Source organism: Lactuca virosa, chromosome 4 (genome assembly GCF_052849685.1).
Source record: "Lactuca virosa cultivar CGN04683 chromosome 4, Lactuca_virosa_CGN04683_v6, whole genome shotgun sequence".
Taxonomy (NCBI): Eukaryota; Viridiplantae; Streptophyta; class Magnoliopsida; order Asterales; family Asteraceae; genus Lactuca; species Lactuca virosa.
This window is the reverse complement of record NC_136429.1, coordinates 361,764,676-361,786,555: the sequence shown is the minus strand read 5'-3', so window position 1 is coordinate 361,786,555 and position 21,880 is coordinate 361,764,676. Positions and strand designations below refer to the sequence as shown.

At 38.9% G+C, this 21,880-nt stretch overlaps 1 protein-coding gene across 1 annotated transcript; it reads right to left on the bottom strand.

The window, feature by feature from the left end:
* Positions 1-18,530: 18,530 nt before the first annotated feature.
* Positions 18,531-20,247, bottom strand: LOC145106290 (uncharacterized). Its single transcript, XM_079043300.1, has 5 exons — positions 19,999-20,247; positions 19,379-19,715; positions 19,179-19,303; positions 18,754-18,935; positions 18,531-18,618 (listed from the first exon to the last, which is right to left on the bottom strand). Exons 1-5 carry the CDS (start codon positions 20,245-20,247, stop codon positions 18,531-18,533), a joined length of 981 nt encoding a protein of 326 aa, XP_078899426.1.
* Between the last annotated feature and the right edge of the window lie 1,633 nt (positions 20,248-21,880).

Sequence of the window (21,880 nt, the reverse complement as noted above, 5' to 3'; positions counted from 1 at the left end):
TAGTCTTTACCATTCTCAAAATGTAAAGACCTATAATTAGTGGTACATAGACCAACTAATAAACAAATAAAGTTTACTTATTCTTACATATCCTAATACATATCCGAAAAGTTTGTCACCAAAACTATTAGTATCTCAAATATGCTACACAAAATTTACACATACAAATAAAAGAATGTCCTATCGACACTTATTGACTTCACTTATTGACTTGTGATCGTACTTTTACTTGTAAAACCCCAAGTTTTTAGCTTATCAACTACTTCGCTTAGGTTGGATAATCCATGAGGCCCGACCAAAATAAAACTTAGGTGCACATCTAGGTTTAGTCATGGTATGACCTATGTTTTAAGAAACCTAATTGAGTATTTGATCTAAATCCTTGTGTTTAAGTTTATTAGATTATTAACTTTTAAGTGTTGTAGGGTAAGGATAATATCCTAAACCTACTAGAGTAAGCCCTAGACTATAGTTGTATTTTTCCTTAAAAAGAAAATACTAAGTTCTTTATAGTCGTTAGCTCTGATACCAATCTTTCACACCCCGAACAACGACGGAAAATGTCGGGGTTGCGACGATAACAATTGGATCACAAGTCAACCACATATATCGAACACCAGGCCCGGTGATGCGCAAGGGCAAACTGGGCATAGGAATAGGGCCCATTTTTTGATGGGGCCCAATTTTTTTTATATATTATATTGAAATTAGGCCTAATGTCCAAGTCAACATCGTTGACCAGCAAGAAAACGTGAGAGGTACTGAGAATGCAAGAATCCAAGCACGCATCGCAAGCCAATAACGAGATAGAAGGCATGAGCGATTGTCGATTGATCATCATCAATTCAACATTCAGCGGCTTTATCAGAATTCGAGTAAGGGTTTTAGTACTTTTACCCTCTGTTAATTGATTGCTAATCACTCATGTAAGGGATATTGAATCAGAGTTAATGAATTAGGAACGAATGAATGTGTACCACTCATCAGAAAAGCCTGAAAAGGGTAACCTCAAAGTTGTTGGTTGGTATTTCTGCATAATTCAGATTTGACTTTTGGTTTATATGATTTTTTTTTCGTTTTATAATGAAACAAGAATGAATGTTTCTGGCTATCTTGCAAAGCTTTTACTCAGATTCTTTGGGTAATTCTTAATTCCTTTACAATCAAAAATCAAATTTTATATTTATTAAAATTGGGAATCGATTGATTGTGTTCCCCTTGTTAGGTTAATTGTTTCAATTGCTTGGGTTGCACACGTTATTATCTATTGATTGACCCTTCACTTTCTCCATTCCTGAATGAGGTTTTCAGAAAGTTGGATGACATTTGGGGTAATTTTTGATTCCTATTCCATATGTGAGTGAAGAAACACATTAATGTTGTTACATTGACCAAATTATCCTTCGTTCACCAGGTCTTTTGGGCACTGCAACCTTTGCGTTTTTCTACTTCTACCTTTGCTTGCAGTTATTGTTGTGGGCAATGATGCTTAGTCTCAGACTAGGGTTTATCACTATCCATCCAATGAAGTAAAATTACCTTTCTATCTATTTATTTTTTTGTTTAATTGTGACTTGTGAATGAATATCAAGTAAAATAACCTTCTGTCCAAGTGGGGATGTCCTCTCATGAACTCTTTCTTGTTCAATGTGGCTCTCATTCTTCTTTGCTCCATCAGGTAGGATGGCTCATTTTCTTTATTAATTATTAATATTTTTATAGTTTTTTAACCTGTATATCAGAACATAGTGTAATGACTCATATCCCATTCCATTATTCTATTCCATTATTTGTAATGGGTGCATTGTTGCTCTAAATAACTTATGATTTACACTTTCACATGAGAAAAACAGATTTCTAAAACTTATCATCGTTTTAAAATAACTTCAGTTTATATAATTTAATTCATCACACGTAAGGGCCTAAGGGCCTTTTTTTTGCGGCTCGTCCTGGGCATTTAAATCCTTAGGACCGACCCTATCGAACACTTAGCATATTTAAATCAATATATTACAAACCTTAAAGTGTTGAAATTGAACTTACATATTCATAGTTTAAACACACAACAATAAATAAATAAAAACAGTCAAGATTATTCCCAAAAGAAAGGAACTATAATTTCCTTAGAACCGATGTCCTACCTCTAGCTCCTTAGTTACCTAAGAATCCACATTTTTAAAATACGCCAACAAAAATTGTTGGTGAGTTCCACAGGTTTTGACTCCGTGAGTTTTATAACAAGAAATCTTTATAAAACGTGGAATGTTTGATGAAATAAGCTGTGCAAAACATGGTCAACAATGTTACCGATATGCTTCGCGTGAGACCCGATACTTGAAATTTAGTACGAGTACCCATGTTACTTACTTATAATAAAAGTAAATTTTAACATATTTTTGGGAAGCAAAATATTTAGTATTTGTATGATAGACACTAACAATCGTTTTAACGATCTACAAACAGTATTCATACTACATACAGCCTCATCCCAGTGTGTATTAGTATATTTATATTCGAAACTTTGTTATAATTCCCGATTGTTTGGATTTAAAGTCTTTTGGTTGTAATGCTAAAAAAAATGTAAAACTACCAAAGTTCTAACAGGACAACGGTCATATGTGTCCCTATACGAGTTTAAACAGTACGTCGACTGTAAGTGACCATATATATGTTTAGACAGTACTCCGACTGTAAGTGAATAACAAAGTTTATACAACACCCCGACTGTGAGTGACCAAAATTGACATAGTCTAAATCATTATATCTTATGAGGTTGTCAACATGATCATATTAGAAATACTTGTTATAATTTACACTTTTGTAACTATTAAAGTATGTGTGAATTTAAACAATATCATTATTTATGTATTTCTCATTTACAACCAAACTTTGTATATACATTTGAAAGACCAAACAGCAAGATAAATCAAAAGGGCAATTATGTCCATGTTTTTAGAAAATCATAGAAAAATCATCGTAAGTCGAAATCTGGATCCGTAAACTCTAAAAGTTTAGAAAATGAGTCTACTTTGTCCATAATTTTTACCCTGACCCTAAGTGGTTCCTAACCAGAGTGAAAATGTTCATTTTTGCAGACTGGTCCGAAAATGTTCTGAAATGATCGGCAGTTTTGTAAAAATCATTATAAATTGTAGAAAAATCGTATGAACGTGTGCGAGTAATCCTTGAAAAGGTATAAAACTGAAATATATGCATATTGTACAGTTTTGAAATCCATTAAGTTTCAGAAGAGAAAAACAGTCCATGAACAGACCATAACTTTTCTGTGAAAAGCTGAAATTTAAGTTTAGATATGTTTAATGACATAACTTGCATTTTTAGTTAGCAAAGCCTTTAAATATTTCAATTGTAATTTGTTTAGTGTGTATTCTCCCCCAAAACTTGTAAATCATAAAAGAGGGGCCGTAGAAAACTCACGTTGGGCGCGTATCGTTTCTGGGTTCGAGTTATATCGAGATATTCCCGGTTTCTCCAAGGCTTACGATGGAAGTGTCTTTGGAGGATCTTTTCATAACAATGATAGATCATTAAGTTAGAAACCAACAATATGTATTCAAATAACTAGACCAGTTATATTTTTAAGGTAGAGTTTATAAGCTGAAGATGGAGTCATTACCTTTGTTCTTAAGTTTCAAAAGTAGGTTGCCAAACTAAGGTTTGAACACAAGTTTATTAGCAACCAAAGAGATGAATCTTCTTGCGTTTGTGATTACTTGAAAATGGCTTCTTGTAGGGTAGTTTAAATATCGAAATTGGACAGCAAAATAGTGGGTTCAAGGATGTTAAAAGCCACTTGAAAAACAACCATTTCTTTCACTATTTTGGGTCTCGAAAATTCAGCAAGAACATAATAAAAAGAAGAGTTTTGGGGCGGTTTTGGTGACTTCAAACATAGAAGTAACAGGAGGTATGTTTAAGGGGTATTTTTGGGATAAAAACGGGTTGAAGACAGGTGCTAAAAGCTGTGACAGGAAGCTAAAAAAAGAGGAGGCAGCAGCTCCATTTCTTCTTCTATTTTTGATGGTTTTCGTGGAGAGGGGAGGGGCTGTAAGAAGGTTGTTTTTCTGGTATGATATCAAGAGAAAGAAGGAGTGATTGTTTGAAGTAAAATGAGAGTGAAATGGAGGGGAGGGTGTCGATGTATTTATGGCTGGAGGAAAGAGCGAGGAAGGTGCAATGGGATCAATTCACGTGTTTCCCATAATTACCTAGATTTTTGAAATCTTTTTCAGTTAGTTCTCAATTGGTATACTTAGTAATATAAGAGAAGTTATAGATGTAGAGGGTAACGAAATGGAGGGGGGGAGAAAAGAAAGAAGAAAAATGGATTAGGTGGTTTCCTTCTAGCTTGTAGCAATCATCCCCTATTTTAAATTTATATTTCTTATCTTCTAGATGTTCTATGCTTATATCCCCTGTAATATGTCACCTCCTTTAGGTCTCATACTCCTTTACTTATTATTATTATTATTATTATTATTATTATTATTATTATTATTATATATACGTACATACATATATTTATGTATAGCCAATTAAACTTTGGTTAAATTTAAAATCTAACAGATACGATTAGTATTTATATACCTTTTTTTTTATCTTTATGTATTTTATATTATCTTTTCAAAGCCAAATTGGTAAGATTTATAATCTAATACAAAATTATGTACTTTTGTAAAAGTGTTATTTATTCTCCGTCGTTTTTGTTCATAAACGACTAAGTTTGATAAGTTTCAGTTCCGTATATTTATCCGTTGATAGCATAACACGTAATTTTTATAAAATTTTCTGTTACCCGAGGTCGTGTAAATATAATATTTGGAACACACAGTTTTTAGTCGGTTGTTTTCACGGAACCGGTTCTAGTTCAACTTATAAAATGACATCGTTGTTCGACAAATTCCAAGATCATGAAATTTCCTCACGTTTTTATCAAACTTGTAACAAATTTTCTTAGCATTTTTAGATAATATATTATTCGTTATTTATTATTAATATAGATCGTCGTACAAAAGTTTATATTTTTGCCAATTGTTACATGATTTTCCCTCAAAGATATGTTTAAATTATGGGTCTATGGAGTTTAATATATTAAAATATGGGTTTGGGTGAAAAATCCCCGTCAAAATCATGAAAAACGAGCTTAAAGACGAATCTACTAGAAAACCGGGAAAAAGGAGCGAACTTGCGAGATTAGACCGAAGGTTCGGTCCTATAGAGTAAGAACCGAAGGTAGGTTCGGTCCTAAGCCTTGCATGCGAACTTGGTCAGGAGGGAACCGAAAGTGGGCTGATCCGAGAAATCTCGCAGGCAAAAGTGTTGTGTGGGAAGGGAAGGCGAAACTTCGGTCCGAGAAGCCTGATCCGAACCGAAAGCGAAATGGAGCGAAGGTACCCGAAAGCGAAATGGACCGAAGGCTCGGTTCATTTCAGTCCTAGTGAGGTTTCGGTTCTTATCAGAGGTTTCGGTCCTTAAGAGGGTGCGGTTCCTTAAAAGGGTTCGGTTCCTTAAGAGGGTTCGGTTCCTTAAGGTTGTTTCTCCATTTATCTTCCCGTTTCGAGTTGTTTTCGAATAACTTAAGGGTCGGGATGCCCCGAGTGATTATAAAAGCTGAAAGAGAATTTGAGAGAAATTTGGGAGCGATTTGGGAGAGATTTTAGAGAGATTTGAGATAGAGAGAGATAGAGCGAGAGAGATTCAGAGAGGCTTTATTTGTGACTTTTGTGATTGTTTAGCCTTGAAATGCAAGGTTCGCAAGACCCGGTAATCCTTGTTATGAGTGTTATACGCCCCCGAGGGGTACAGAATAATGTTTACCAAGTAGTTTCATCACTTACCCTGATTAGGGTTTAAGAGTTCTGAACATACGAACTTTCCAAGTGATAACTTCTAATTAAAATAGCGAGTTGTACAGTAATAACATAATGTAAACCCTAATATACAAGGTTAATTGAGTTTACCAAGTAGTTTCACATCATCCCCCCGTTAGAAGGAATTTCGTCCCATAATTAGCATTTTGTCTGGGACTTCTGGCGGTGGGGAAAAGGTGTGGGTATTTTTGCTTCATCTGATCTTCGCGTTCCCAGGTGAATTCGAGTCCTCGTTTTGCGTTCCAATGGACCTTCATAATAGGAATACGACTTTGTTTTGTTCTGTTGATCTCTCGATCCATGATTTCTACCGGTTCTTCTACGAAGTGGAGACTCTCGTTGACCTCGATTTCCTCGAGTGGGATCACAAGAGTCTCATCAGACAAACACTTCTTTAAATTTGACACATGGAAGGTCGGGTGTACGTTGTTAAGTTCATGGGGTAGCCGAAGTTTGTATGCCACCGGGCCAATCCTGGAAAGGATTTCAAACGGCCCGATATACCTTGGATTTAGTTTACCACATTTACCAAAACGTATCGTTCCTTTCCATGGTGAGACCTTCAGTAGCACCCGGTCCCCACCCTGCAATTCCAAGCGTTTTCATCGCTTATCGGCGTAGCTCTTTTGTCGATCTCGGGATGCTTTCAGTCTTTCTCGAATTTGAATAATCTTTTCCGTAGTTTCCCTTATGGTTTCAGGGCCAGTGAGGGTGCTGTTAAGGAGTTGCCCTTTTGCTAACTGTGTATCTCCCACTTCATCCCAACATAGTGGTGATCTGCACTTGCGACCATACAGAGCTTCAAATGGCACGACCTTGATGCTAGTATGATAGTTGTTGTTGTACGGGAATTCAATAAGTGGTAAGTGGGTATCCCACGCTTTACCGAAGTCAATAACACAAGCTCTTAGCATATCTTCCAAGGTTTGGATAGTTCTTTCGCTCCCGTCGGTTTGTGGATGGTAGGCCGTACTCATGTCTAGCTTGGTCCCTAGAGCTTTCTGTAAGGACTGCCAGAACCGTGAACTGAATCTACTGTCTCTATCAGAGATAATGGATATCGGCACACCATGTAGTCGTACAATCTCTTTGATGTACGTCCTAGTCAACTTTTCCATCTTGTCGGTCTCCTTTATTGGCAGGAAGTGCGCGGATTTGGTCAATCTATCGATGATTTCCCAAATGGTATCAAAACCACCCGTTGTCTTAGGCAGTTTGGTTATGAAATCCATGGTTATTCGTTCCCACTTCCATTCGAGTATCGCAGGTGGCTGTAGTAAACCCGAAGGCTTTTGGCACTCTACCTTAACCTTGGCGCAAGTCAGACACTTGCTCACATATGTAGCGATATCGGCTTTCATGTTCGGCCACCAATAGAGTTTCTTTAGGTCCAGGTACATCTTGTCCGAAATGGGATGTACGGAGTATCGAGTTTTGTGTGCTTCATTCAGGACGACATCCCTGAACATGCCGAATTTTGGTGTGTCCAAATTCGGTTCATGAGATAACGAGCTCCGTCGTCCTTGACTTCTAGATTCTTATCCATTCCTCTTAATGCCTCACCTGTCACATTCTCAGGCTTCAAAGCCTCCAGCTGGGCCTCTTTGATTTGCATGGACAGGTGCGAATGGATTGTCATGGTTAATGACTTTACTCGGCGACCCGAGTATTCTTTTCGACTTAAGGCGTCAGCTACCACGTTGGCTTTACCTGGGTGATAACGTATCTCACACTCGTAATCATTCAGTAGTTCTACCCATCGTCTCTGCCTCATGTTGAGCTCTTTTTGATTGAGGATGTGCTGAAGGCTTTTGTGGTCGGTAAAGACAGTACACTTTGTTCCGTAAAGGTAGTGCCTCCAGATCTTTAGGGCGAATACTACTGCTCCCAATTCGAGGTCATGTGTGGCATAGTTGACCTCGTGCGTTTTTAATTTCCTCGATGTGTAGGCAATGACCTTTCCTCGTTGCATTAACACACACCCCAGACCCTGGTTTGATGCGTCGCAATAGACCTCAAAGTCTTCGGTTCCCTCGGGTAGGGATAAAATCGGAGCGCTGCACAGGGCCTGCTTTAATGTTTGGAAAGTGGTTTCTTGTTTCTCTCCCCAGCTGAAAGTCACACTCTTTTGGGTTAGGGTGGTAAGTGGTTTGAAAATCTTGGAGAAGTTCTGGATGAACCTTCGGTAGTAGCCAGCGAGGCCTAAGAATTGGCGGATTTCTGTAGGCGTCCTTGGTGCTGACCAATATTCAATCGCCTTGATTTTGGAGGGATCCACGTGTATCCCTTTCTCGCTAACCACATGACCGAGGAAGTCCACTTCTCGGATCCAAAATTCACAATTCGAAAATTTTGCATACAATTTCTCCACCCTTAGCGTCTCCAATACCTTTCGTAGATGTTGGCTATGCTCTTCCTTACTCCTGGAATAGACCAGGATGTCGTCTATGAAGACAATCACGGACTTGTCTAGCTAAGGCCGGCACACCCGGTTCATTAGATCCGTGAACACTGCGGGTGCGTTTGTTAACACAAAGGGCATCACTACAAACTCGTAGTGACCGTACCGAGTTCTGAACGCCGTTTTGGGAACATCATCCTCCTGAACCCGTAGTTGATGGTATCCCGATCTCAGATCGATCTTTGAGAAGTAAGATGCTCCTTGGAGTTGGTCAAATAGGTCGTCGATTCGGGGTAAAGGGTATCGGTTTTTGATGGTAAGCTTATTTAGCTCGCGGTAGTCGATGTACATGCGAAACGATCCATCCTTCTTTTTCACAAACAGAATTTGGTGCTCCCCAAGGCGAGAAGTTGGGTCTAATGAACCCTTTGCTCAACAGTTCGTTTAGTTGGCTGGATAGTTCTTGCATCTCGGCTGGCGCTAGACGGCAGGGCGCTTTGGCTACGGGGGTAGCTCCGGGGATCATGTCGATTCGGAATTCTACTTGTCGTGCGGGTGGAACTCCGAGAAGGTCTTTTGGGAATACGTCAGGGAAATTACAGACCTCCGGGATGTCTTTGACGTTCTTCACCTCTTGTTTCTTATCCACTACATGGGCTAAGAAGGCGTGGTATTCCTTTCGGAGATACTTTTGGGCTTTAGCGCAAGATATGATTTGTAGGTTTGCACTAGGCTTGTCGTCGTAGACGACAAGAGTTTCGCCACTTGGCAGATTAAGGCGAACGACCCTTTTGTAACACAGAATGTCAGCACGATTTGAGCTTAACCAATCCATGCCGATGATGATGTCAAAGCTTTTTATTGAAACCGACTATAGATTGATATTGAATGAGTGATTGTCTAGAGTGAGGGTACACCCTGAGTATATGTCATTAGTGCTTTCTGTTTTTCCATTTGCCATTTCTACGACGTATGTATCTTTTAGTGATTGGGGATTTTGTTTTAACAATTGTTTGAATTTGTGGCTAACGAAACTCCTCTCCGCTCCACTATCGAATAATATGCATGCATAGGAGTTATTGAGGAGAAACGTACCGGTAACCACCGTGGGATCTTCCCTCGCTCCCCCCTGCCCTAAGGCCAAGATCCTTCCGACTCCGCCGGTGTTTGTGTTTTTAGCTTTTGGGCAGTCCCTCTTGTAGTGCCCGGTTTCCCCGCAGCCGTAACAGGTTCAGCTTGCTCCGACGTTGGCGGCCAGGTTGGCTTGTTGGGTAGTCGCCCTACAGAAACGGGCGGTATGCCCCCCTTTTGTTACAGTTGTTGAAGTGCATTTCCCGAAAAGGACCGTTGTGGAGAAAGTTGCCCTTGTTGCACTTGGGAAGGTTTCCAGCATATTGCCTCACCGGTGCTGGAGTGGAAGGAGTAGTGGCAGCATGGATGGTAACAGTTTGTTGTCTCTTGGCGGAATCTTGCGTCGATTGTTTCTTTTTATTGTTCCAGAACTTTCTCTTGCTGTTCCCTCCTTTTTCTTGATCGGGGGTGGTTGTCACGGTGTCGTGGCTGGCCCGATGATCAATGAGTTGTTGTGCCAACTCCTTGGCACTGTCGAAGGTAGTTGGCCGTGAGGCCAACACACTATTTTAAATATGGGAAGATAATCCCCAGAGATATCGTTCCACCTTCTTGCTTTCCGGAGTGACCATCGCCGGACAGAGGAGTGTAAGATCATTGAATCGGCCAGTGTAAGCTGCAAGATCAGAGCCCGTCATCTTGAGGCTCCACAGTTCTTGTTCTAACTTTTGCACTTCACCCCTTGGGTCCCAGCTTATCGAATTAGCCACGGCAAGAGTTAGAGATTTTACGTGGCCGTTCCACCAAGTAAGGGCTCTGCCGGTGAAAGTGCGAGCTGCAAATTTGACTTTGTTTGCTTCGGGGCACACATAGATCTCGAAGACAGATTCGGTCTTCTCGAACCACTGCATCAAATCAATGACTCCCCCGCTACCATTGAAGGAATCGGGTTTTCCATTAGTGAAGTCCTTAAAGGAACACTCTCTCGAACGCCCTTGTCTATCTCCTTGAGTGGAGTTATTAGTACCGCTCCCTGTCCTCCTGGAGCCCTCAGTGCTGATTTGGGACATAGCAGCTGCCACTGCGGCGGTGAACGCAGCTTGGAACATAACAGGATCATATTGGGGAGGCGGCGGTGGTGAATTTGTTTGCGTTCTGCCAGTACGTCTAGCACACCTACGAGGCGACATCTTTCTGTTATAGAATTTCAAATATGAAATGAGTATAAGTCTTTTAGTAATGGTTATTATTCGGGTGTCGTAAAACTAGGTTATTAGTTTTCAAGTATAGTATTTCCCGATTTTCAAATGTTTGCAAACAATTCATAGTAGGAGTCTATATAAATAAACTTATGAATTTTAGTAGTAATGACTTCAAATGAAATCTTCTAATCTTTGTTCCATGCCTGATCCACTCATAAGACCACTTGATGTATACTGGTTGTGTACAACGAAGGTTCAATAGACCGTCGAACTTAATGAGTCTGCCCTGAGCCCACAACCAAACAAGGAACACGATCCAAGGTGGACTCGCCATTTCTAAGTCGATCACCTCTTAATTACTTATAACCTCGAGGTATATATTAAATAATCTCAGAGTCACCATAAGCAAATCGTTTGTAATGTTATGTTATGCAATCTGAGGTGAATTCCCAATAAAATAAAATGCATGCCAATTTTCATTGATACAATTTAGTACATGGTTTTAGGAAAGTTTGACCTTATAGAAGGTCTACATTATATCAACGTAACAAAAACTTTTGGCAGCACATAGACCCTTCGACTAGTGTAGCCACTTAGACGCAGGGTTAAACCTACTTACAGGAAAGAGTAGTCCTAACACATACTCGTAAACCTAGTTTATAACAAAATGGGAGTAGTGCAAGCACTACTCGAGGCGGGTGGTATCAGCTGGTCCCTTGCGGGCCTTGAGACGAGGTCGAGGCTCCCTGTAGCTCTGCAATTCGGCGTTCGGCCGCGATCACTCTCTCCTCGAGAGCCGCTTTCCTTATCTGGTACTCCCTTACCTCCGCCCGAGCAGTGGTAAGGTCCTCGATGATTTGGTCCATGAGATAGAAGTCTCTTTCCAAGTCCCGGGTACGAGCATCTGATGCTTCTACAACCGTGTTGAGGTCCCGAACTTGATTCGCCATTTCCCGATTCTGGTCCCCAAGGTTCGTGATCTGCTAGATCACGACTGGGAGGGCTCTGTCAGCTGGTCCCGCATGACTGAGGTCGTAATAACCCTGTTGATCGCCAAATGGTGATCGTTTTCGTTGTTGACGGCTCCTCTTCTTCTTCTTCATCCTCTTCGGGGTCTTCTTCAGGCTCCTCCTCGAATACTTCCTCGAGATCCTCTTCCGGTTCTGCTTCCAACCAACCACCGTTCCCCTGGTTCGGAAAGTAGGGGTCTCCGGGTAAATGAAATCCTGCCATGTCGTCTGTATGAGAATAGGTGTGTAAGAGGCACATAATGAATCTAGAAATATTGTGCTTAGTTAACATAAAATACTCATATAGTATTTTAACAGTTGTGTTTGATTCTTAACGTGTTTCTTGTATGGGTGTTGGTATGTTGATAGACTTGTTGTCCACTATGACTATCCCCAGGCATATACTAGTCACTTCTCGGACGAATATAGTTGATCAAACTATATTCCTCCCAGACTTGATTGCATATCCCAAGGCATATTCACATTGCACAACTCCTCTATTTTTAACTTTTGCGTTTTCCTTAAACGTGACACTATATCGGTATGCATGTATGTACTTATACTTTTTCATAAAGATAACGCTTTTATTATTTTTAAAAGTATATTTGTAGGGAAAACCTTTAGATCAGAGAATCTTAGTCCCTTTGTGTTTATAGTTTGTATATCTTATGTGGTTTGATATACTATGATCACTATAAACAATGCTCTGATACCAATCTGTCATACCCCCGAACCAAGGATGGCGGAAACATCCGGGGGTGGAGGACTTCATGTATAGTATCACAACAACGAGTATAATAGTGCTCAAAGTAAATCCAACCATCATAAATATAATTGAAAGAGTTACATCATAATATGAGTTTACATGTTTCAAAATCAATTACACTATGATGACAAAATAAATTGTTTGACGCCTTAGCGTCCCATCCTCAAAAGCTGCGGTTTACCTGTTTTACTGATTCCCTGAGAATACAAGTAGTTTTGAAAAAGTGTCAACAATTAAGTTGGTGAGTTCATAAGCTTTTGGATGAAGAGTTTGAAAGCCCTGGTTACTACCAGCATGTATAGTAGTTTCTTTTTGAAATGAAACCGAGTATTATATTCCGAGTTTGAAAACCTTTGGTTATAAATGTAATGTATACTTCAAGAAAATCCAATATTTTCTTATAAAATGTTATGTAGTCTTAAATCCAAAGACTGAGTATAAGAGCGTGTTTTGGACTTGTAACGTGTTTGTAGTTTTAGATAGATAAAACCCCTTTTTAAGTAGAAATTCCCGTAAATTATAAGTGTCATTATCTCCCTATGTGAGTCGCTATAACCATACTATAACAGAGATGTCTGCTGCGACGTTCTTCAGACGTCGGAATCGAAATGAGATTTGTCACCTCCTATCGGCCGATCAGACTGTCTTAGCAGCATGGGTGTGGTTTGTTAACCCCAATATAGATCTATACACAATTATCACGCTCTCCCTACAAGAGACTCTGGTTATAACTAATTCAGGAATTTTCTAACCAGTACTCAAAGAGTACAATGAAGACGTGTCTCACAATTTACGATAACGAGTTTATGTGTAGTATGTTTGGAATGTGAAATCCATAAACTATACATATTATAATTTACCATATAGAAATTGAAAATCCGTTTTTATTGTGGTAAGACCCTTCATGTGTATGTAATAGTTTAACAAATACAAAACTATACTTATTATGTTTCATTTTGCATTATTTATAATTACAAAGGACTCTTATATTTCAGAGAATATTTTCTGTTATATAATTATATCACAACACAAAAACACATGCAAAATATGAAGTCATCAAAGATTACACTTTGCTCAACATGTTACAAAGTGTTACGAAAATTGTAAGCCGTTAACTCGTTTTTAACTTTTCTACACTGTTTTAGAAAAATCATAGGAAAATCATACGAAATCAAAAATCGAATCCGTAAACTCTGAGAGTTTATAAAATGTGTCTAGTTTGTTCATAAATTTTATTATGATTTTTAGAAGTCTCTAAATTAGGTGAAAATATTCATATTCACAGACTGGTCCGAATTCGTTTCTGAAATGATAGGCAGTTTTGTAAAAATCACCATAAATTGTAGAAAAATCGTATGGAGATGTGCAAGTAGTCATTTTAAAGGAATGAACCTGAACTATTTTCATATTAAACAGTTTTGAAAGATATTAAGTTTAAGATGGTCTAACAGACCGTGAATGGAACTAAACTTTCCTGATGAAAGCTGATGTTTGAGTTTAGTTAAGTTTTTGGTATTTTAACTTGTATTCCCCCCCCCCCCTAAACCTTGAAGAAAACATGAAAATTTGAGGGTATGAACCCACCTTGAGTGATCTCTTAAGATGGATGATGAAGAGAAGAAGTTTCCAAGTCAAAAACACTTGGGAGATGCTTGAAGATTCGAGGATCTAAGAACAAATATGTCGATATTTGTGTAAGAATTCTATGATTTTGGTAAAGTTGTGTAGAATGTTTATGTGTAGGAAGGAAAAACTTACCAGCAACAGGGGAAGAACTTGTGACTCCTAGAGGAACTCGAGTTTTTTAGAGAGAAGTATGAGAGTGTGTAAAAAGTGTGTCTTGGGAGGAAGTGAGTGGGGTTTTATAGGGAGGAGAGTGAGCTGATGGAAGAGATCTGGTAGAGGTATGGGGAGATCTCGATTTGACTGAGGTAAGGTGGGAATAGTGACATGGAGTAGTCATGGAGTGGGTGGGTGGTTGGTATCACAGATTCATGGCAAAGTCAACACTCCAAAGCCATACCTTGTACAAGATATTGTCCAAAGATATGATTTTCCCTCAAAGATATGTTTAAATTATGGGTCTATGGATTTTAATATATTAAAATATGGATTTGGGTGAAAAATCCCCGTCAAAATCATGAAAAACGAGCTTAAAAGATGAATCTACTCGAAAACCGGGAAAAAGGAGCGAACTTGCAAGATTAGACCGAAGGTTCGGTCCTATAGAGTAAGAACTGAAGGTAGGTTTGGTCCTAAGCCTTGAACGCGAACTTGGTCAGGAGGGAACTGAAAGTGGGCTGATCCGAGAAATCTCGCAGACGAAAGTGTTTTGTGGGAAGCGAAGGCGAAGCTTCGGTCCGAGAAGCCTGATCCGAACCGAAAGCGAAATGGAGCGAAGGTACCCGAAAGAGAAATGGACCGAAGGCTCGGTTCATTTCGGTCCTAATGAGGTTTCGGTTCTTATAAGAGGTTTCGGTCCTTAAGAGGGTTCGGTTCCTTAAGAGGGTTCGGTTCCTTAAGGTTGTTTCTCCATTTATCTTCCCGTTTCAAGTTGTTTTCGAATAACTTAAGGGTCGGGATGCCCCGAGTGATTATAAAAAGTTGAAAGAGAATTTGAGAGAGATTTGAGAGAGATTTGAGATAGAGAGAGTTAGAGCGAGAGAGATTTAGAGAGGCTTTATTTGTGACTTTTGTGAGTGTTTAGCCTTGAAATGCAAGGTTCGCAAGACCCGGTAATCCTTGTTATGAATGTTATACGCCCCCGAGGGGTACGGAATAATGTTTTACCAAGTAGTTTCATCACTTACCCTGATTCGGGTTTAAGAGTTCTCAACATACGAACTTTCCAAGTGATAACTTCTAATTAAAATAGCGAGTTGTATAGTAATAACATAATGTAAACCCTAATATACAAGGTTAATTGAGTTGACCGGAAATTGACGGTTGTCACATCATCCCCCCGTTAGAAGGAATTTTGTCCCGAAATTAGCATTTTGTCTGGGACTTCAGGCGGTGGGGAAGAGGTGTGGGTATTTTCGCTTCATCTGATCTTCGCGTTCCCAGGTGAATTCGGGTCCTCGTTTTGCGTTCCAATGGACCTTCACAATAGGAATACGACGTTGTTTCGTTCTCTTGATCTCTCGATCCATGATTTATACCGGTTCTTCTACGAAGTGGAGACTCTCGTTGACCTCGATTTCCTCGAGTGGGATCACAAGAGTCTCGTCAGACAGACACTTCTTTAAATTTGACACGTGGAAGGTCGGGTGTACGTTGTTAAGTTCTTGGGGGTAGCCGAAGTTTGTATGCCACCGGGCCAATCCTGGCAAGGATTTCGAACGGCCCGATATACCTTGGATTTAGTTTACCACGTTTACCAAAACGAATCGTTCCTTTCCATGGTGAGACCTTTAGTAGCACCCGGTCCCCAACCTGGAATTCCAAGGGTTGCGTCGCTTATCAGCGTAGCTCTTTTGTCGATCTCGGGATGCTTTCAGTCTTTCTTGAATTTGAATAATCTTTTTTGTAGTTTCCCTTATGATTTCAGGGCCAGTGAGGGTGCTGTTAGGGACTTGCCCTTTTGCTAACTGTATATCTCCCACTTCAGCCCATCACAGTGGTGATCTGCACTTGCGGCCATAAAGAGCTTCAAATGGCGCGACCTTGATGCTAGTATGATAGTTGTTGTTGTACGAGAATTCAATAAGTGGTAAGTGGGTATCCCACGCTTTACCGAAGTCAATAACACAAGCTCTTAGCATATCTTCCAAGATTTGAATAGTTCTTTCGCTCTGCCCGTCGGTTTGTGGATGGTAGGCTGTACTCATGTCTAGCTTGGTCCCTAGAGCTTTCTGTGAGGATTCCAGAACTGTGAAGGTAATCTACTATCCCTATCAGAGATAATGGATATCGACACACCATGTAGTCGTACAATCTCTTTGATGTACGTCCTAGTCAACTTTTCCATCTTTTCGGTCTCCTTTATTGGCAGGAAGTTCGCGGATTTGGTCAATCTATCGATGATTACCTAAATTGTATCAAAACCACCCGTTGTCTTAGGCAGTTTGGTTATGAAATCCATGGTTATTCGTTCCCACTTTCATTCGGGTATCACAGGTTGCTGTAGTAAACCCGAAGGCTTTTGGCACTCTACCTTAACCTTGGCGCAAGTCAGACACTTGCTCACGTATGTAGTGATCTCGGCTTTCATGTTCGGCCACCAGTAGAGTTTCTTTAGTTCTAGGTACAGACAGAGTATCGAGTTTTGTATGCTTCATTCAGGACGACGTCCCTGAACCCGCCGAATTTCGGTGTCCAAATCCGGTTCATGAGATAACGAGCTTCGTCGTCCTTGACTTCTAGATTCTTATCCATTCCTCTTAATGCCTCACCTGTCACATTCTCAGGCTTCAAAGTCTCCAGCTGGGCCTCTTTGAATTGCATGGACATGTGCGAATGGATTGTCATGGTTAATGACTTTACTCGGCGACCCGAGTATTCTTTTCGACTTAAGGCGTCAGCTACCACGTTGGCTTTACCTGGGTGATAACGTATCTCACACTCGTAATCATTCAGTAGTTCTACCCATCGTCTCTGCCTCATGTTGAGCTCTTTTTGATTGAGGATGTGCTGAAGGCTTTTGTGGTCGGTAAAGACAATACACTTTGTTCCGTAAAGGTAGTGCCTCCAGATCTTTAGGGTGAATACTACTGCTCCCAATTCGAGGTCATGTGTGGCATAGTTGACCTCGTGCGTTTTTAATTGCCTCGATGCGCAGGCAATGACCTTTCCTCGTTGCATTAACACACACCCCAGACCCTGGTTTGATGCGTCGCAGTAGACCTCAAAGTCTTCGGTTCCCTTGGGTAGGGATAAAATCGGGGTGCTGCACGTGTCCTGCTTTAATGTTTGGAAAGCGGTTTCTTGTTTCTCTCCCCAGCTGAAAGTCACACTCTTTTGGGTTAGGGTGGTAAGTGGTTTGGCAATCTTGGAGAAGTTCTGGATGAACCTTCGGTAGTAGCCAGCGAGGCCTAAGAATTGGCGGATTTCTGTAGGCGTCCTTGGTGCTGACCAATATTCAATCGCCTTGATTTTGGAGGGATCCACGTGTATCCCTTTCTCGCTAACCACATGACCGAGGAAGTCCACTTCTCGGATCCAAAATTCACACTTCGAAAATTTTGCATACAATTTCTCCACCCTTAGCGTCTCCAATACCTGTCGTAGATGTTGACTATGCTCTTCCTTACTCCTGAAATAGACCAGAATATCGTCTATGAAGACAATCACGAACTTGTCTAGGTAAGGCCGGCACACCCGGTTCATTAGATGAATGAGAAACATCCACAAAAATCCCAATTATTAGTTATAGTTCAACAATTGTCTTTGTTCGGAAACTTGTTTAAAAACCAAAACTATTTCCTACAAAATCTTGACAACACCCCGGCTGTAAATGAATTTTGACCCAAACCGGTTGTGTTTACAAAAACACCGAGACTTTATGACAATTTTTGTACAACACGAATTATTTGATATAACGACACATTTTATGTCTCAAATGATAAATGAATAATATCATGATTTATGTCTATTCCTCTATTCCAAGTCTTTAGGTATGTATTCGGTTACTTTGACAATTTATAAATCCTTACGAAACGTTTGTTTTTGGTTGAGTAGCTTTCAAAACATATTTGGTGATTTTTCATGCAACCACAATAGGTAAGGGTATTATCGGTAATAATAGTTGCATGCAAAACTTAAGCTTTTCTTAACGTAAAAATGCTATCAAATATTAATATATAAACATTAATAGCTTATGTTTTTACTTTCTATTTGACCTTAATGTGTATTCCCCCCCCCCCTCCCAAAATTGTTTGTAAATAAATAAAAGGGGCCATGGATACTTACTTTAGTTGCGTGTCGTTATCGCGTTCAAAGATGTCGAGATGTTCCCGGTTTCTCCAAGGCTCGTGACGGAAGTATTCTTTAGGAGGACTTAACATAGATGATGATAGAAAAAGTTAGACACTATAACTAGTTATTCATAACACCTTGTGGCAAGTGGCGGAACCAAAAACTTTTGCAAGGGGTAGCACAAAATAAAATCCTTGATAAAAGATAATAAGATAAGTTTTTAAAAATTACAATTTTAATAGAAATAACAAACTACCGCAAAAGTCTTACATTTCAAAGTTGACCTCTTCGTTTACCCATTTTTTGAAAGCGCTTCATCACTCGTTCGATCTTAACATCCACAAGTGCTTCTTTTTCCACACTACAAATCAAAGCATCATTCGTAAAATCATCACTTATTTTATTACACAAGTCGGTTTTCAAGAGCTTCATTGCGGAAAATCATCTTTCAACAGTTGCAGTTGCGACGGGCAAAACCAAAGTCAACTATAATAACCTATAAACCAAAGGAAAAGAACGATGTTTTTCGGTTTCCACCATCAAACGAGAAAGGTCCGCAATGCCCTTCAACATAGCAAATTTCTCATCATCAATCAAAGAGTGATAATAGGTTTCAAGTTGACCATCAAGATACACCCTTTCTAAATCAGTAAAATTCGTTTTGTACAACTCACTTAGCTTCACCAACTTTGATTTGTCAAACATAGAAAATTCAAAGCCGGCGTGTATTCTAGCAAATCAGTGCTCACTTCACTAATACGGTTCCCAAACTCTTGAATTTGCATATCCAAAACCGTGTTGAAAAAAATCAACTTCAAAGTGATGTTGATTAGTAATCTTGGTCCTACGGTTTCTTGGAGTAACATAACGTTCAGACATTTCCACAATTTTAATTTTATGTTTCTAACAAAAACAAAATACATTCTCCAATATAGAAGGAAATCCATTATTTCTTAAAGCTTTCAGCATTTTCATTGTCACTTTGACCAAAGAAGCCGCTTCCAAAATATTTCGATCCTTTATTTGAAGATGGCTTGACAAGGTATCTGTGAGACCAAAAATCTCCAACATTAAGTGTAAATAAAACACAAAATCAAGCGTCTTGAAATATGACAAAATACCGTACGCTTGATTCCGATTATGTAAACTAGATCCCTCCTCTTCAACATAATTAAGAACCTTGACAACCTCCGGAAACAGATTCTTCAAACTTGTTATTGTTTTATAATGTGAGATCCATCTTGTATCTCCGGCTCGAACAAGAGAAATCTCTTGATTTAAACCTCTTCTGGTGTCAATTTCACAATTACCAATTTCTTTTTGAACCCTTTCCTTGTAACTCTCATGTATGATATATTTTCTTTTACAAGAAGCACACACCACATTAACCACCAAAGCTAATTGCTCAAGGAAATATTCAGCACCATCATGGTTCTTTGCTACAACCACAACCACTAACTGAAGTTGGTGTGCAAAACAATGTATATAATATGCCGAAGGATTATCTTTCAATATCAATGCTTTCAAACCGTTAAATGCACCCAGCAAATTACTTGCTCCATCATATCCTTGCCCTCTTACCTATATATATATATATATATATATATATATATATATATATATATATATATATATATATATATATATATAAATAAGAAATTAAATAGATAAAATTCAAATACTAATAAAGGAATTCATGATTTCGCACCTGAGATATACTCAAGTTATTGCTGGTAAATACCGAATCAATGGCTTCTTTTAGAGTTAAAGAAGTTGTATCCTTCACGTGAACAACTCCAACAAATCTTTCCTTCACAATTCCAAGGATATTAACATATCGCAAAACCATAGCCATTTGTTCCTTTTTTGATACATCACTAGAATCGTCTACTAATATAGCAAACACATCCTTACCAATTTCTTCACAAATGGACTTAATTATCTCTTTTGAAAAACATTGAACAATTTCTTGGAGACGTGAAATTTTCATATTTTGGAGCATTTCTAAAGTAACGTCATAAATGCTTTCATTATGGTCCCGAATGAATGATAATTGTTCAATGAAAAGACCCCTAGAAAGAGAGACATCTGACTCATCATGACCACGAAATGGTAACGTATTTTTCAATAAAAATCTACAAGTATCAACTGTAGCACGTAATCGAATTTGATAGTTACTCGCTTCAACTTCGGTTTGCTTATGAAAAGCTACACTAATAGATTGGATTTTCTTTACTATATTTTCACACTTTTGTTTTGCTTCGTTGTAATGACTATCAAATTTACCCACATGATCTTTCAATGATTTCTTTTTACTCTAAGTGTCAAAGCCCCTGTAACAAATAAATCTCTCCCCCCTTGTTGCCCCACAATGTCTCCAAACAACTAACAACATAAACATTAAGCTTTGTTTTCTTTTGTGCTATACTCTAACCAATTAAATTCATCAAACCATTCCTTTACAAAACGTCTATTCTAATCACCAATTTTTATTTATGGAAAATCATGACCTTTTGGTTGATAAGTTCCTTTAATCCAATATGTTCTCCTTATTTCATCCCTTTGATTTGGATGATAGGATGTAAGTCTTGGTCTATCCGCTACGTCCGAAGGAATAATATTAATATCAAAATTTGGTGGAATAAGTTGTGGTTGTGGTTGAGGTCTTTTTCATCCACCATTTTCATCACTACTACCAACATCCAATGCTCTTTTAAACAAAATTCCAATTAAACCCTACAAACCCAATTAAAGATATAAAATTCATAATTGAAAATATAAACCTAACACAAGTGATTAATTAATTGGCTAATTAGGTTTTCAAATTGACAACTAAATTAAACAAAATCATAAAATATAAAAGATGAAAAATTAAATATTACTTGTTTCATGAGTCTGTGAATGCGCAAGTGGGACTGTGGGAGAAGAAAGTCAAATTGAAACTAAGAAGTTTTCGTGACTCGTGAAGTAGGGGCGTAGGAGATGATGAAAACTCAAAACATTTTTTTGCTTGATGTCCTAAGTAATATTGTACATAATTACATAAACAATCATATGTAAATGGGCCAAGTTTTACCAATTAGTGGGCTATTTGACTTTGCTTTTAAATGTAATTGGACGTTTGTGCTTGAGGTTGGATTTAAGAGTATTACACATATTTATTCACAGTTGCACTTAGGTATATAATTTTTTTCTACATTTCTAGGGATTAATTGAGGGGTAGCACGGGCTACCCCTACCAACTAGCTAATTCCGCCAATGGTTGTGGGATACTTTTAAGATGTAAAATATAAGTAAAACTTTTATGTATACCTTTGTTCTAATACTATCACAAAAGATTGTTATATCATGAGTTAAACACCATCTTTCTAGGCATCATGGAAGAGGTTGTCATGGGATCTATGTCACTCGAAAATGGCTTCCAATGGTCTGTTATGATCTCGAAAAATGGCAGCAACAGGAAGGTTTTTAGGAGCTTATTTGGTACCTGGAATTCAACAACTATTTGTGTGTGTAGGTTCTCGAGAATTCAGCAACTAAAGAGTTTATTTGGGTGATTTCAGTCAAGTAACAAGCAAGGAAAAAGGGGCTGTGATTAAGCCATCATTTTGGCTTATGGACCT